General features: G+C 50.3%; 1 protein-coding gene across 2 annotated transcripts in view; it reads left to right on the forward strand.

The window, feature by feature from the left end:
• Positions 1–17,066, forward strand: part of RNF216 (ring finger protein 216) — a 119,335-nt gene that overhangs the window by 99,240 nt on the left and 3,029 nt on the right. For both annotated transcript variants that reach the window (XM_020906711.2, XM_020906714.2), the window contains exons 15-16: positions 4,675–4,897; positions 16,590–16,659. In XM_020906711.2, coding sequence (XP_020762370.1) covers positions 4,675–4,897; positions 16,590–16,659 — 293 coding nt within the window. The remainder of the gene's footprint in view (positions 1–4,674; positions 4,898–16,589; positions 16,660–17,066) is intronic.

Here is a 17,066-nt window from a genome sequence, read left to right on the forward strand (position 1 = left end):
TTAAGAGCCTGGAGCAAATTTTTTAATCTTTCTATGCCTAAAAATTTCCCTTATCTGTTGACCAGTGCAAGTTCGATGCATGAAGCAAGCACCCAAAGCCAGTGCTCTGGGACAACCCAGAGGGATGGGATGGGGTGGGGACAAAGGTGGGAGGGGGTTCAGGATGGGGGAACACATGTACACCTATGCCCGATTTATACTGATGTGTGGATAAAACCACTACAATATTATAAAGTAATTATCCTCCAATTAAATTAATTTTAAAAATTTTCTTATCTGTAAGGTATAGAGCATAATCATATCTACTTGTAGAGTTGTGCAGATTAAAGCATCCATGATGGTTCTTGCCACATGATGTTTTCCATAACTATTAGCTCTTTGTTGTTTTTTAACTAGAAGGCCCTGATTTACAAATGTGACAAAGCACATAAACAGACAACTTCATGCATTCAAGGCCTGCTCAGGCCTGGTGGTATGTATTCTGCTTGCACTTGGTGATGGAGTTTTGCCCAGCTCAATAAACTGATTCTTGATGGCCCCCTGATCGGGTATTTGGACTACTCCAAGACTCAGTCACAGACCCAGAGATGTTTCTTAAAAGAGTTGGTTACTTTTTTTTTTGGTCCCACTGTGAGGCTTTCAGGATCTTAGTTCCCCAACCAGTGATCACCCTGGCTCCCGCAGTAAAAGTACCAAGTCCTTACCGCTGGGCCACCAGAGAATTCCCAGAGTTGGTTACTTTTTGAAAGCACAGCCCCCATTCTGACTCTCCTGTCAGTTCCTGCGACCAGCTCCATTCAGCCTGTTAGTCTGCTGTAGACACTTGGAACATAGCTTGGAAGGCTTCTCTTGGTTTAGGCCCTGCTTAAACCTGGCCTTTTGTCTCAGCAGTAAATGGATCAGAATCACATATCCAGATGTGATACATGTTAATTCCAAAACGCAGAAAGGTTTCCCAGATGTCTGACTTCTTTCTTCATGGTGGGAATACAAAATACAGCAATGTGTGGTTAGCTTTGGGGGGAATAATAGCCTGTTATATACACACCTGACCTCCAGACTACCAGAGATTCATAGAAATTAGAGATAGCTGTATTTTTAAGGGGTTTATCTCCCATATTATGGCACGCATACACCATATTAATGTATACTAGAGTGCCTGCTGCTTCCTGTGCCCTGGGTCCTAGTTGCTTGTCATTAGAATGGTGGTCCAATGTGTTATCTGTTGGGTGACAGATGATCAAGGTCCTTGCCAACTGCTTCTATGTTCTCGGCTTACTGGACAGAAAGTAACAATTTTTTCCAGATCAGTAGCTGCATACCAGTTGCCAGGGGTTCTGTTCGTTTGTTCTGGTGACATCTGGAACAGCAGCTGCAGTGAGAGCTAACATCTGATCAGGCCTGTGGGGGTGCATTCTCCAGGACCCATTCCTCAGTACAGACCAGTCAGAGGAGTAAAGGAGATATGTTGGGAATCAACAGCCCTGTGTCTTTGAAGCTTTTGATGGTGGCGCCAGTCTCAAAGATGCTCACAGGAATCTGGTGTCACTGTTTGTGGGGAGAGGGTGCTCCAGGGGCTTCTACTTCTTCTCTGCTGCCCACCCCACATAGCTGTTACGCCATGGACCAGAGAGCCAAGGAACCCCCAGTCGCCTACTGTCAGAAGTAAGAAACAGCAGGGTATACACAGGGCGTAACGAGCAGGTTATTGCTGAATCATAAGATACAGCATAATAAGTGGCAGGAGATGAGGCAGGTGTTCCAGCAAAACTTGTACAAAAACGTTGGTAGCAGCACTGTGTTAGCCAGAAGAAGGAAACAGCCCCAGTGTCCACCAGCTGATGAACAGTCAACCGAGTGTATTGTAGCCGTAGAGCAGAGTATTATTCAGCCATAGACAGGGAGTGAAGATACTTGGCTACACCATGGATGAGCTTTCGAAACAGGCCAAGTGGAAGAAGCCAGTCTCAGAAGGCCGCATCTTACGTGATGTGTAAATGTATCATGTGTATATAAAATATATAAAATACTGTATATTTACATGTATATAAAATACTCATAGGCATGTGAATATTTGCCTCTGTGCAAAATAGGCCAACCCACTAGAGACAGAAAGCACATTCACTGTTGCATTGGAAAGGGGGTTGGGGAGAGTGACTGCTCCACAGGTCCCGAGCTTCCTTGGGGGATGATGAAAGTGTTCTAGAACCAGATAAGGGTGATGGGTGTACAACACTGGGAATACACTGGATGTCCCTGAATTGTATACCTTAAACTGGATAAAATGGTTAATTTTTTGTGTCATGTCTTCACCAAAAAAATATATACACATGCTCATGAAGGAAAGCCATTTAAGATTTCAGATAGCATGTGCCACAAGAAATAGACAGTGCCCAGAAGGTGCTCCCAGCGTACTTCAGTAGTGGTGAGAACAGATACGCAAGGGATCACGGACTCTGGATTGGTTGTGCCGAGGGGGGGGCAGTGGGCCTTCCTGTTTGGACGCAAGGTCAGCACACACAGCTGCAGCTCAGGCCTCACTTCCTTTCCTGCAAACGATCACATCCTGTGGGCCTGTTTGCTTCCTGCCTCATTTAGAATTGACTCGCCAAATCACCCTCCTCCCAAAAAAGCCAACTGTGCTTTCTCCCCAGTGCCATTCTGCACTTACACATTACTGGATAGGTGGTCACCACATCCCTTAAGGGCAGTCCTTTTTTGGGACAAGGTCATTCTGGCTGCATCCAGGACTATTGTTTTGCAGAAACAGATTTGAATAGATAGTCCTGCAGTGTGAACAGCTGTTTGAACATTACAACAGTGTTGAGTTGTCTGTGTTCTTTATATTCCTCCATCCATTTGGAACTGCCGTGACTGCCCCCAGCACACCCAGTGTTGCCTCACACTGGCGACTCAGCGTGGTGAACAAGCAGGCCTGTGCTCTCTTCCTGGAAAGGACAGTGGTCTCGGGAGCCCCTGCTCCCCCACACGCAGCTGAGGAGCTGCCCAGGTAGGAAGGGAGTCGGCCCCGGCCCCGGCCACCAGAGCGCAGCAGCCTCCGGCCAGCCCTCCGTCTCCAGGGTGCGCTTACACAGCAAGCTCCTGCTGTGGAGAAAATTGCAGTTGTGTTGTGGCCACCGCTTTTCAGATGGCAGACCTTTTCATCAGAACCTTGTGAGTCTTACCATGGAGGATTGAGAAATGTGTTCACAGTTGCTGAGCTCACTGAAATCATGAACATGTATACAGTGTTGACAGTAATAAATTTATTTTTTTAAAACCTTGTCCCCTTGACCTTGTTTCCTATTCAGCAAAACTGAGAACCCATTTGTTCTTCCGTAACTTGAACTGGATTTAAATTCTTTTCAAGCCAGAGTTCTGCCTTCATTTTGGACCATTCAGAAATGAGACCTCAGTGAATAGCAGCCAGTTTCCTAATGCATTTTTCTCTTTTTAAACACATGATCTGGCTTTTGAGGAGCATATCACAATAGTCTTCTGAACATCAGCGTTTAAAAACACTTGCCTGCCCCACACTCACCTGGCTACTCCTCCTTATTAGCAGAAAAACGGGGAGCAGTGGAAGGAACAAGGCTGCATTGTCTCAGCTCTAGGAGGGGGAGTGTGGCTCAGAGCTCCTCCCCGGACGGTTACAGTCCTCGCACTGAGGCAGTTCCCTGGCCGGAAAGGGGAGAGGTGCTGGAGCAGCAGGATGAGTCCTTCAGGGCTGCGCACGCTTGGGCTCCTCCGTGCCCGTCTTGACCTCAGCAGGGACAGCGGGGTCCGGCTGGGACAGGTCTCATGCCAGCCGGGTGCAGGCAGCACAGCCTCAGCCCTCTACCTTCAGGGACTCAGCGCAGCAGGGGAGGACAGACACATGAGCGCTATGGGCAGAGTTGGCACGTGTTATTTTAGAGTTAGGAACAGCACCGTTAGAAGTAACTGATTCAGCATTGCCCACTATTGAAAAAGAGCCAAAACCTGTCATTTTGACTGTAGATATCAGTTAAAGTGCCTCTGGAGGCAAGTAGCCTCCCCGCAGGCTTCCCATTGGCCAGGATTGAGTCATTTGCATGCCCATCGCCTAGCTGCAAGGGACCTGGGAATGTAGGATTCCAACAGGCCAGTTTGACAGAGGAGGCAGGCTCTGCCAACAGGAAGAAGTCCTAAAGTGGCTATTGGCTGGCCCCCAGGTGTGTGTCTACCCTGGCCCTATGTCAGGTATTTAAAAGTATAAGGTGTGTATAACTAAGGTTTACTGGCTCTCCATTATCCAGCTTTGTGTATATAAAAAACATTCTTTAGGAAGACCCTGAGTTTTTTTTCTGTTTTAGGCCTGTTAGGGACTCCTATAACAAACAGAATAATCATTTTCTAAACACCTGTTGCCAGGCACTGTGACCCAGGGTGCCTTGTATCTTATCTGTAATCCTCTTTAAAAGCACTATGAAAACGAGGAAACTGAGTCTCCAGGCAGTGAAATGATTTACTCAGGGTCATCCAACTGAAAAAGTGAAGCCAGTTTTGAGATCCAAAACATAGATTCTTTTCACCCTTTGAATGTCACCAGAAGAACCAAGCAGTCATTATCTGTGAAAAGAAACACTTGAACAGGCATAATATTTTTCTTTCATCTTCGCTGCTATCCAATCATATTTTCTTTATTTCTTTAAGTGAAGAAAAAATGACTGCTGCCCGCATTAGGAAATGCCACAAGTGTGGGACCGGCCTCATCAAATCCGAAGGCTGCAACCGCATGTCCTGCCGCTGCGGTGCCCAGATGTGCTACCTCTGTCGCGTGTCCATCAGTGGCTACGACCACTTCTGCCAGCACCCTCGCTCCCCAGGAGCTCCCTGCCAGGAGTGTTCCCGATGCTCTCTCTGGACCGACCCCACTGTAAGTGAACGCGTGGCTGCCTGTCACTTTGTAGGGGGCAAGCATCAATACTGTGATACAACAAAAAGAGCTCTTACACATGCCTAGTACATTGTGACCCATGAAAAGATAGGGAGCTGCACGCTGATGACAACACACGAAAGCTGAAAAAGTAGCTAAAAGCCACTCTGAGGAGAGCAGCTTTCCCCTGTAGTTTATAAGAGAAGTCTTTTAATCCTTTAGGGTATGAAATTTTGTATGCCATTCAAAATATTTTTGAGCATAGAAAAGTAAGGAATGTCTTACATGTATCTGTGTAAAGCCAGCCAAATGCTGATACCCAAACCTCTCAGAGGTAACCCTGAAAAAGAAAGAAACAGGTTTATCTCACTTGAATATAAATAAAACATCACCAAATAGAAACCATGACCATGTTCCAGATGTTCAGAAATGCTTCAGTATTAATAGCTATTCATAATAGTTTACTATATGACACTTTTGGATGATAAAAAGACAAATGCAGTCAGCCCTTCATATCTGTAGGTTCTACATCTATGGATTCAACCAACCATGTATCAAAAATATTCAAGGGAAAAAAATTTTCAGAAAGTTCTAAAAAGCAAAATTTGAATTTGCCACATGCCAGCAACTATTTATATAGCATTTACCTTGTATAAAGTGCTTCCCTGATAGTTCAGTTGGTTAAGAATCTGCCTGCAATGCAGGAGACCCTGGTTTGATTCCTGGGTTGGAAAGATCTGCTGGAGAAGGGATAGGATACCCACTCCAGTATACTTGGGCTTCCCTTGTGACTCAGCTGGTAAAGAATCTGCCTGCAATGCGGAAGACCTGGGTTCAGTCCCTGGGTTGAGAAGGTCCCCTGGAGAAGGGAAAGGCTACTCACTCCAGTATTCTGACCTGGAGAATTCCATGGACTGTATAGTCCATGGGGTCTCAAAGAGTCGGACACGACTGAGCGACTTTCACTTCACACTTGTGTCCAGAGTCACCTAGAAGTTTACTGCAATTCTTGTGTAAATTCAGTAGGATTTTTTTTTTATCAAAAAAATACCTATAATTTTGAAAATGAGACTTAATTTTTACTATGAAGCTGCACCAGTCAAAGTCATGTAGACTAATGCAGGAATAGGCAGATAGATGAAAGGGAGACAGCAGAGACAGGAACAGCCCCTTAAGAATTTGAAGTGATAAAATTTTCATTCAGATTCCTAGAGAAATGATAGATTCATCCGTTCTTTCATTTGTAACTCGGTGTTCTAGGACTAGTCTTCATGGAGTTTACAGTCTTACTAAGTTTAAGACAAAAGCCCTTTCTGTGGTTGGTGCAGTGCAGGAAGAATAGAGTAATGTGGTGGAGAGTGACAGGAGCCGGAGCGGGAAGTCATCTCAGCAGACCTCTCTGGGAGGCGTCGTTTGCAGTGAGACCTGCAGGCAGGCCAAAGAAGTCAAACAAATTCAGCCTGTTTGTGGAACAGAAAAGGCTGGTGTGGCTTGCAGGTGGTGAACAAGGGGAGGGAGGTAAGAGAGGTGGGCGCTGAAGCAGCCGGCGGGTCTCACCAAGTGGCTGGCGGGAGCTGTCGCAAGCCGGAAGGACACAAGTGACTCGGCCTAGTTTAAGTTTTAGAGGTCATGCTGACATTCTGTGTGGAGAGGGAAACATTCAGTAGCTGTTTGGAGGGCACTGGACAAGCCATCTGAAAATGCTTCAAGAAAACAAAGGAGAGATGACTTTTATAGTCTTGGAGAAGGCAAGGTCCTTCTTAGCACTGCCTCAAGGCCAGGCTGAGAAACATAAATCCTCTTTGGTAAAAGACACCATAAACAAAGGTAAAGATAAATGAAAAACTGGAGGAAATAGTTGTCACACATAAATTATGTAGATAAATATATTGTTAATATTTAAAGAGTGTTGTGACTGAGTTAGAAATCTGTAAATATCCCTATAGTAATAAGGATCAATTTGGATGTGGGTAAGAGAAAACCCAGAAATAACAGTGGCTTAGATACGACAGACGTTTCTCTCTCCCTCCTGTCTTAAGTACAGTGATGGATAGCCCAATACGGCATATAGCTGTAAAAAGTGATGCCGTGTGTCTATATATAACAACATGGAGCGAGGAGAAAAGAAAAGCGTGGAAAGACTTACATGAACACAAATAGCACATAGATGGGGTCACAGACCCAGGTTAGCCCGGGGCACGTACATAAACGATGGTGAGTGTTGAGTAGGCCAGGACTGCGGGACAGTAGGACGTGGGGACTGGGGCACACGGAGAGGTGGACACCATCTTCGGGGCTGCTGCTTGGCCGCCGTAGTTCATTGCCAGATGAGACTGTGCTCAGTGTTACTATGGCTTCCGTTTCCCTAGAGAGGTTAGAGATCTGTATTTTAAAGTGAAATCTTCCAGTTTTTAAAGATTGACCATTAATCCAAATCAAAAAGACTGAGTCCTAGTTCAGGCTAGGATTTTATAAGTCAAAGATAAAAGACTTGTTAGCCACCAGTCTTTACCCTGGTGTAGAACATCTCCAGCATCCCTAGTAAGAAAAGGTGCTGGGGTGCTGGGCCAGCCCCTATTGAAAGCTACAGCAGACCAGGCAGGCAGCCTCATCCTCAGAGCTCCCCACAGGTTCAGAAAAGCGCTGAGTACTCTTGAAAATCCTGTATCTCCACACCAGGAATAGTCTCCTTCCTGGGTGGAAAACCAGGCTGAGGAACCCAGGAACCACTCTTACTCCACGGCCCCGTGACCCAGCAGGACCCTTAGCAAGCCTACCCTCCTGTCGCTGAGGAAGTACTGACTTAAGGGGTGACTGTGGAGCTGGACAGTCACCCCCCTGTCGCTGGCTGAGCCGGGGAAGGTGCAGGCACAGTGGGGTGTGCCTTGTAGCCAAACTCCCCGCCCTGGACCTGGCCGTTCGCTGACTCTCGCTTCCTGGGTCCCAGCCAGCCAGCCGCTGGGCGCCTGCGCATCTTTAGGAACTTGGTGAAGAAATGGGGTCTTTTTCTTCAGCTGGAGCTCCTAGGAAGCACTTCCTAGGCTGCTCTCTTCTCCGGAAACAAAGAGCAGTGTGGGAGTGGCCGTGTGCAGGAGGGTGAGCTGCAGGCAGTCTGGCCTTCTCTCAGCCCCGCTTTCCTTTCTGCTACTTCTTGTTCTTCCTTCTCCCGCCACCTCTTTGCTTCCCACAGGTGGAATTGATTATAAAGTTTACTTCTGTTACCTTGTTTGGGTGCCACAACATGCAACTGCCCTGTGTTTTCTTGTTGAACTGCCGTCTTCTACCCTGAGAAAGGTTCTGTATTTGCTCAAAATAAAGTTCGAAAGGAAGGTCAGGCCAACACAAATCCCTGTGATTTCCTCGGGCAGCCACAGCCAGAGATTCTGTTCCACTTGTCCTGTTCCCATCAAAACTGGGATCAGCCCCGTCTCCTTGATTCTCACCAGGAGACCGATTGAATTCCAACCCAGCATCTGTTGGGGCTTCTGGGAACACAAAGCCATTCAGAAGTCCAGGGAAACAAAGCATGCCCTGTCATCCACCCTTCTCTCTGGCTTAATTAACCAGCAAGGCCGGGAAGAATCTCTCATGTGTCCGTGAGGGAGTTATCCCTTCGTGGTTTGGAGGGAAGTTGAGTTTCTGTCCATTAATTAATGACTACGGATTGCTTGGGAACTGAACTAACTCCGTATTAGAGAGCTGTCAGTTACCTGCTAGTTGTTGAAAATAAGCTCAAAATATTCAACCAAGAGTCTTGTAAAACAAGATGTCTTTTTAGGAAGGAAAAAAGTAACAGAAGCAAGCCAGTCACAACAAACCACAGGTTTCTAGTTTAGGGGTCAGAATGCACAGCCAAATCACAACCTGTAAATGAACAGACATTGTTTTGCAGTAGGGGATGGGTTGCCCTGGGACTTTTCTGGACCCGAATGTGCTTTTTTCTTGTCCAGAAAAGTGGTAACCTAATGGCGTTAGCGGGTTACACCTTACTGATAGAAACCATGTTCAGAGCAGTCACCCGGCAGGCTGGGTTCTGAAGCAGGACAATTCATAAGAGCATTTTCCCTTTAAATACAGAACAAAGTTGGTTTTAGCTTGGGTTTTGGCTACCAGAAGCTGCACAGAATTGTTCTCTACAATTTCTTTGTTTTTTAAATATCAGAATTTGAGGCATGTTCAGTTCAAATAAAACCCTAGGGCTTTTACAACCAGTTTACAATTTGGCACCATTATCACCTAGCCATTTGGTCAGGAGACTTATTTATTTTTCCTAAACCTACAGTGGATTGAACCTGACATTAGTATGTGTTAATATATTTTATTTGTGACTATGCTCTAAGGCAGCTGTATCATCCCAGATGTATAAATGTAGAAACTTGCAGAAGATTATAGTCAGTAAAATGTGACATGGGGCACCCACGGTTGTTAGCGCTCCATACTCCCACTGCCAAGGGCCCGGCTTCACGCCCTGGTTGGGGAATGAAGATCTTGCGAGCTGCGTGGTGCAGCCAGATTTAAAAAAAAAAAAAAAATGGCCTGTGTTGATCTCAGGTCTTCTGTTCTCTCCACATCTTAAACAAAGCTGCCCACCAGCCCTCTGCCCTCAGCTGGCTCCAGCACCACCCAGCCTGGACCAGCATCTGTCTTCCTGATGGGTCGGGCACTGAGGACACGGGGCTGCTTTGAGACTCTTGTTTGAGTGGCTTGGGAAAAGAAGAGGAAGTAAAAGTGTTTCAGAGAGGACTGGGGAGTGAAAGGTGGAGACCCTTCTAGGGAATAGCTTCAGAAAGATACTCCAGACTTCAGGTCGGTAACTAATGGTTAGTTTCAATAGTTTTTCCCCTTAACTTTTAAAATGGACCTTCTGTAGAAGAAACAAGACGCTAAGGTGAACCTCATGTCTAAATACTGCTGTTGCTGCTACAGCATGAGGGCGGGACCACTTTCTTACCCTACAGATGAGGACCAGGGCTCGGGTCACTTGGTAAAACCAGGACGCAAGCCCAGGTCTTCAGGCAGTCGTTAGCTCCTTCATCCCAAAGCCTCCGCGCTCTGGAGCGAGCGAGGTCACAAGTGCAGGAGCCACCCGCTGCTCCCTGAGCCCTGTGAAGGGGCAGGCCTCCATGGAGGGCTGGGCCTTCACCGAGCAAGTTGCAGATGTAGGAAGGGGCATCGACAGTGTCCCCAGTCAGTCCAGGTGTGACTCAGGCACGGCACCAAGGAGGCAGGCAGTGTGGCTCAGTCCACTCAACACGGCCCGTCGGCCTGTGCCGCGTTCAGCACACGCCAGCAGGCCCAGGCTGCATCCCTGAGCCTGACAGGAGTCACAGCGTGGCCACCTTCCATGCGCCTCCAGGTTCCAGCCAGGGAGTGATCGACAGGTTTGGGTTCCAGGCCTCTGTGACCCAAGGAGGTCTTCACAGAACCAGCCGAGAGCCGTCCAGCCTGCGCTCCTCCCCAGCGCGCTGTCCGGACCCCCTCCATGCCCCCTCCCCGCCTTCCAGACCCCAGATGCACAGCACGCGCGCCCCGGCTGCAGTGCACCCTCCTCCCCCCAATTTCCTGTTGCAGGGGGACAGCTGGCGCTGGGGGGGTTAGGGTCTGGTGTTGCTTGGTGATCTGCAGCCGATCTGGGAATAATTTGAAACTAAATCCTCAGCTCTTTGGAAGCCTTTTATGAAATCATTGCAAGTTTATTAACAACAGCTGTGGCCACACATGACCTGGATCCCAGCCCCAACCCCACTCCCAAAATGGCAGGAGGGGAGCAGCGGTTGACTTGCGATTCTCAGTCCCCTCTGTAAGGGGAAAAAAGTTAAGAAGAAACGTTACCACCCTCCCTTCATGGTCACAGGAGGCTGGCAGCAGGCAAGTGGGTGGCCATCCCTGGTGCCCAGACGTGTTGAAGGAAACAGGCTCAAAAGGATGTTCAAAAGCGTCACAAGCACAGCTACGCACTGAGTGCTCAGACATCTGTTTTACGAACCTTCAGCCTGTAGTGGCGCTTGTTGTCAATATCTGATGGGTGGAAACCTTCTCTTCTTCCTTTTAACCAGTTGCAATTTCTCTTCATTTTCTCCCAACCAGACCCTGCTCCATGGGCAGAGCTGTGCGGCTTCATTGTTGGGGGACAAGTTTTAAGGAGTTGGGGTTTGGGGTGGTTTTTCTTCATGAAAGCCTCTCTGGTTTTCTCCCTCACTTGTGCCAGCTGCCGGCATGCCGAGTTGGTACTGGGAGAGGCCGCCCACTGCCAGCCCCCAAATGCTCTGGCTCGCCTCACTCCCCACCCACCATGTGAGGCAGGTCAGAGTCTTCCGGGTTAGGCCAGCGTTTCTGTATCTTGCTGAGCTCAGAGGAATTCAGCGGAAGGAAACAAAACCCTCCCCCTGTTAAGATGCAGCCGCTTGTTTCTTTATATAAAGTGTTCTTCCAGATCTGCTGGGCGGTGAGACGCCATGTCCCTCTCTGCTTTGATCCTTTGTCTTTGGCGCTGTGTTTGGGGTGCGCGGCCCACCGAGAGCACCAGACCTGTTCTCCCCATTCTCATTGCACTCAGGCCAGGGGGTAGGGGGCGTCTGGGTTTCCCTCCTAGTGTGGCCACGAGTAGTGATGGAAGTGCTATAGAGTCACTTCTACTCAAGCCTGCTGTTTCGTTACACTCAGTCTGAGACTTGCTTATGTGCCCATCCTGTGGATCTGTTTGCAAGGTTTCACCAAGGTTAGGAGGGGGTAGAAAGAAGGCAGAGAAGGCCTTCAGGGTACATCTTAAGCTGTGAGCCAAAGGCCATGGAGAGGAATGCTGGGGTGGGCATGTTGCCTTGGGTAGCCACTCTCCCAGGCCTGTCGAGGTGTCCGGTGTGGTGATGTGGGCAGAGTGGTCTGTTCCTCCCGCAGTTCCCCAGTGACCAAGGCAGTCAGGGTGTAGAGAGGCACTCAGGTCTCGAGGGGGCACGGTACAGCCTCCACCCCCACTGGGGGCAGAGCAGTCAGAGCAGCGCTGACCGCTCACGCACAAGGCTTCAGCCCCCGCCTGCCTGCAGAGTCCTGATCTGCCCAGGCCCCCTGGGGACGGGGAGCCTAGGAGGAGCAGCCGGGCCCTGCCCTGGTCCCAGTCTCACTCCTCACCACTTAGGCAGTGACTTTCAGCCCGTAACTGCATTGCAGAGCCTGTTTGCTCGTGGCCGGGAGAGACACGTGGCGTGCAGGCGTGTGTGAGCCGGAGCAGCACACACAGGCACGTGGGACCAGAGCGTGCCGCACGAGGCCTTCTAGAAGGGAGCCTCGGGTTTGCAGGTGAGATGTGGGTACAGGAACGGCCAGCAGGAGTCAGGCCAAAGTCTTTCTAGGAGTTCTCTCTGCTGAGATAACGTGGTGAGGTTTACTTGTGTTTTTTTAAACTCTTTTTCCCAAGATTGCTTTAATGTGTGTAAGAATCAAAACCCTGGTCTTTTGTGACATAAGGAGAAAGTCCCATGGGACCCCAAGGTATACAAGTAACTTGGCAGCCTCATGAGGAGCCGTGTCGACAAGGCACAGACACACGGAGGCGGCCTGAACAGGACCCGGTCAGGAGCGGTGAGTCCTGTGGCCTTGGGCATGGAGCCTGGCCTGCGCGTTCGGCTCCTGCTGTGGGGGAGAGGGTCTCAGAGGCCAGTCAGATACCTGATCTTTCAGGAGGTGGCCCATGCATTCCTGGGTGCGCGGGCCTCAAGAAGAGTCAGAAGTTTCAGGGAGGGGTCTCCGTCTCTGCTGTATTGGCTGTTCACCTCCTTGAATAGAGGTATTTTATTTTGCCCTGTTCCCTTCTTTTATTTAGTAGAGAAAAAAGATTTCAGAGTTACGTCCATCCCAAAGGGAAGGAACTCTCTTATATTTCAAAGAGGGCAAGAGACACTGTTTGTAGAACAAAGCGGGGCCTAAAAATAGTCACCCCTGAGAGTTCTTAGGGCAGGCAGTCACACTGCCTCCAGTCCCAGTGTTCCAGAAACTTCTGTTCAAACACAGGTGGTTTAAGTGCTTGAGAGCTCAGGCTTTGAGATTGCAAGGCCTGGATTCAAAACTCACTGTGTGCCTCAGTTTCCTTATTTGTAGTATGGGGATTACTCGGTAGTACCAAACTTCCAGCGTTGTTAAGAAATCTTCATGAAGTGCTTAGAATAGGAGCTGACACATAGTAAGCACTTAGTAAGTATTAATGCCCTTATGTCACTGTGCTTGGCACTTTATAAAGGTGAGGGTCATTTACTTTCTCACAGTAAACCTGCTATGGAAATTATTAGGGTCGTGCTGGGTCTACCAGAGGGGTCCCCAGGCCAAGGTGTGTGGAGCTTCAAAGCTGGAGTTCTTCCACCGTGCCAGCTGCTTTTCTCTTAGGAAGACAATGCTGTTGTAAGATAAAATTCCCTAGTTGGGGGGAGGGGGAGTGAGCAAGCCCTCCATCCCACCTGGATTTCCTGTAAGTGACTCAGCCCCTGCTGGGGGCTGGGGGGCAGTTGCTTCTATGATCCAGCCCACGCACCCTTCGGCCCTCTCAGCTTCTTTTTTCCTCCCATTGTTCCCAGTTTCCAGTAGCCTGGGTGTATCCTAGCTTTGCAGAATATCAGGTCTTCTTCACCAGTGTTCTTGATCACCGTGAGTGATGACACTTGGGGTGCCTTGAGTGTTTCCCAAGGGAGTTCACCTCTAGAAAAGCCTCAGTAGCCCCACGTGCCGCTTACCCAAACCCAGGAGTGTTCTGATGAGGGCCGGTCTTCACGTGTTATCTCACGATCAACCCCAAACCTGCAAACCTCCCCAAACCTTTTCTTTTCTTTAACATTATTAATTTTTTAAGTTGTGGTAAAATATATATAAAGTATGTTCTTAAAGTGTACAATTCAGCCTGCCTTCACTCTTGAGGAATTTTAAGGGCTCAAGGGAAACTGCTTGTGGAAGGGAATTCCACCCCAGATGAAGTAAAAAATCTTCCCCCTTAGAGTCTTAACATATCTGGCTGAAAACGTAATTTTTTCTTTTAAAAAAAAAAAATACTGAAAAGTATTTCAGTTCCTAGTTTCTAAACTTAGTGCCCTGTGACTCCGACCAGTTGGAGAAAGTTGAAATCTGAAACGCCTAACGCATATTCTAGGTATAACGGACTATTCACTCATTATTTATGGTAACAATCACTGCTCAAAATAGTTGAGTGCTGGCATTTTCTGGTGAAATACAGACTGTATTTAGACTCTGAGAGCACTGCCTAACCAGGGAATTCCAGAACTTGAGGGCAAACAGGCCTGAGTCCACTGAGCAATCAGGAAAGTGACCGGAGCAGAGGCAGGAAGGGAGGAGGCCCAGGTGCTCCCAGACGGTGCTGAGGCTGAGCTCGCGGGCCCCTCCTGTCCCCGCCGGCCCAGCAGGCCTGACTCAGGAAGCCCGGCTCACACTTGCTATGCTAGTGCCTCCCACCAACCTATCTATTTATTCAGGGGCGAACATTTACCGGAGCATTCGGATTTATCACAGGACACTTGGTGTTGATAAAGATGTGGCAGGTGCCCTGCTCGTCCATACCATTTGCAGTGCCCTAAGAGACCTGGAGTCTCCACTCACAAAGCACCCCTCATTCTTCATCCTGACAAATGCGAGTCTGAGGAGGAAGCGGGGGCAGGGGGCAGGGGTGGGTCCTCAGTGCTGTGAAAGTCCTCTTTAAGCCCACGGAGAAGACCACAGTGGAGAGCCAGCTGGAAGTGTTTGCAGCACAACCGGATGAGCTCCCTGGGGAAGGGGCCAGGGCTCCCTGATTCTGAGCCGTGCACCCAGCACGCTCAGTACACATTCCCGACGGAAAGAATTCCTACACCCGCCACGTTTTTAAGTCGGACGACGGACAGGGAACCATCAAAGTAGCTCTCTGGGGGTTTTCTGAAGCTTGCCATCTTTCTGAAATCCTTATCCCTGGCGCTCTGGCCGGCTTTCCTCCCGTTAGTGAGGAGCGCTTGCTCTGTGCTGGGTGTTTCACACACTGAGCCCATGCAGTCCTTACAGCACCCGGTTCCACAGGAGAGACTCGGGTGAGCAGGAATGTGTGGGTCCAGCGCTCTCAGGGCAGGGCAGCGGCGCTCCCACCTTCCATTCTTCTAGATCACTCTTTCCTTAACCTTTCTTCCTACGCTGGCCACTGGCAACAAAATGCAGGTGTTGGCCAGCTCCTAGCCTAGATAAGTAGAATTTACCCTGACCTGCACCTGGAGACCTTCAGTCTGCCTCCACCAACACCTGCTGTGTCACCGGTGCTCTTTGTGCTGATTGGCTGAGCGATTGCCCCAGGGCAGTAAGTTTCCTCACCTGGGGTGTTTGCAAAGAGGCTGGGTGACCACGTGTTAGGATTTTTGTAGAGAAGGCGTCTGATGCACACCGAAGGAGTGACCCTCGCGACTCCAGGATCATGGCAGGGCTGTCAGTGTCTGAAGTCACAGGTGACCATCTTGGCTGTGACCTTAGTAACTGCCCACGGCCCGGCTCCACGCTGAGACTGCTAAGCTCTTCACTGGTCCAAGGGTTCCAGGTGTTCCTCACATCCCCGAAGTTCCATGGATGATGTCAGCCAGGCAGCGTCCAGTCGGCATGAAAAATGCAGTTATCACTGACAGTTTTCCAGCCCAGACCACACCAGGCCTTGCCTTGTGCCTTGTCTGGGGCAGCACTGGGTTCAGCGCACTTCCCCGCCCCCATGTTGGGCACCCCTGCCCTTCTCCTTAACTGCTGCCCAGCCTGACTGCCCTGGACTCTTGGAGAGGCCGCTGCTGGACCCCAGGAGCCAGCGCGCGCCTGCCTGTCGCTCGGGTTGGTTGGGCTGTGACTGCAGCACCCAGTCTGCTCCTCGTCCCCCCAGTTCCCGGGGTGGGCCTGAGTCCTGGGCCCCCCGTGGCCATGCCAGCGCAGCAGCAGCCTTTCTGCAGGGCCGCTAAGGAGCGGGTCGACGCCCAGCACGCTGCACAGGCCAGGCCTGGGCCAGGCGGAGGTGGGGGGGTGCGCGTGGCAGGGACCCCGCCGCGCCCGTGGTGAAGGCCGCACGTCTGCCCGTGCCCAGAGCCCTGTTCAGCTCTGTCCCCAGGCTGGGACCATCCACATCTGCGTCGCCCTTAGCGAAGCAGGCCTCCCAAGCTGGCGTTTGTCAGGGAGCTGTTCCTAAACCGCTGCGCCTTTCTCACGGGCCAGCCAGAGCTCTGCAGGCAGGATGTTGCTCCGTCTATCGCCCGCTGCTGACTGGGAGCTGAGAGCCAGCTTCAGGGTCAGCAGGCCAGCACGGTCATTTGTCCGGCCCAGTTCAGGGAGGCGGCAAGACTTGCAGGCTCTACGCAGAAAGGTTTCTGTGCTTAGACTCAAGATCTACAGCGCCTCGGGCCCTGCCCACTCCACGCCCTTGGGTAGCCCTCTGCCAGGAAGTTCTTAAGCCTGAGCTGAGTGAACAGAGCAGGCTCTCAACCCGGCCCCTAGACGGCCACCCGCCCTGCACAGGCCCGCTCCCTGGTCCCAGCCTTTCAGATGGACTTCCTCACGGAAACACCATCTGGTGCTGAAGGAAGAAGGTTGTTGGAGACCTGGGAATGAGGGGTGTGCAGACCCACGGCCTCCGGCGTGTCCCAGCAGGGCCTGAGCCCTGCATGGAGCTGGCTGAAATCAAACTTGTCATCATTTGCTTTTCTTCTAGGAAGATGATGAGAAGCTAATTGAGGAAATCCAGAAGGAGGCCGAAGAGGAACAGAAAAGAAAGAATGGAGGCAAGTTCTCCCCAGGACAGGCCCTGCGCCCAGGCAGTCCGTAAACACGGGGAGGGAAGGATGCCCACTGCTTGCCTCTGTGGGAATCTTGGCCCCCTGCCCGCCAGGGACCCCCAAGGAGGGCTGTCCCTCAGGCAGGCCCCAGTCTACCCCACCTACAGGTCCAGCTCCCTCTGGGAAAGGTCCCGAGAGTTCAGGGCAGTGTTAGCAGCTCCGTGAGGCCAGGGAGGTAGGTCACAGCTGGTGAGATTGAACTTAGGAAGCAAACAGGAGCCACAGCCAACTGAAGAAGACAGGAGGCCCCTCTGAGGTTGAAGAAACGCGCTGGAGCTCCTGTCAGCGGCCCCCCAGGCCCTGACTCTAAGAGATGCCCACAGCAGCTCCACCCGTTCGGAGCTGATCTGAGC

The sequence above is a fragment of the Odocoileus virginianus genome, chromosome 33, assembly GCF_023699985.2.
Source record: "Odocoileus virginianus isolate 20LAN1187 ecotype Illinois chromosome 33, Ovbor_1.2, whole genome shotgun sequence".
Taxonomy (NCBI): domain Eukaryota; kingdom Metazoa; phylum Chordata; class Mammalia; order Artiodactyla; family Cervidae; genus Odocoileus; species Odocoileus virginianus.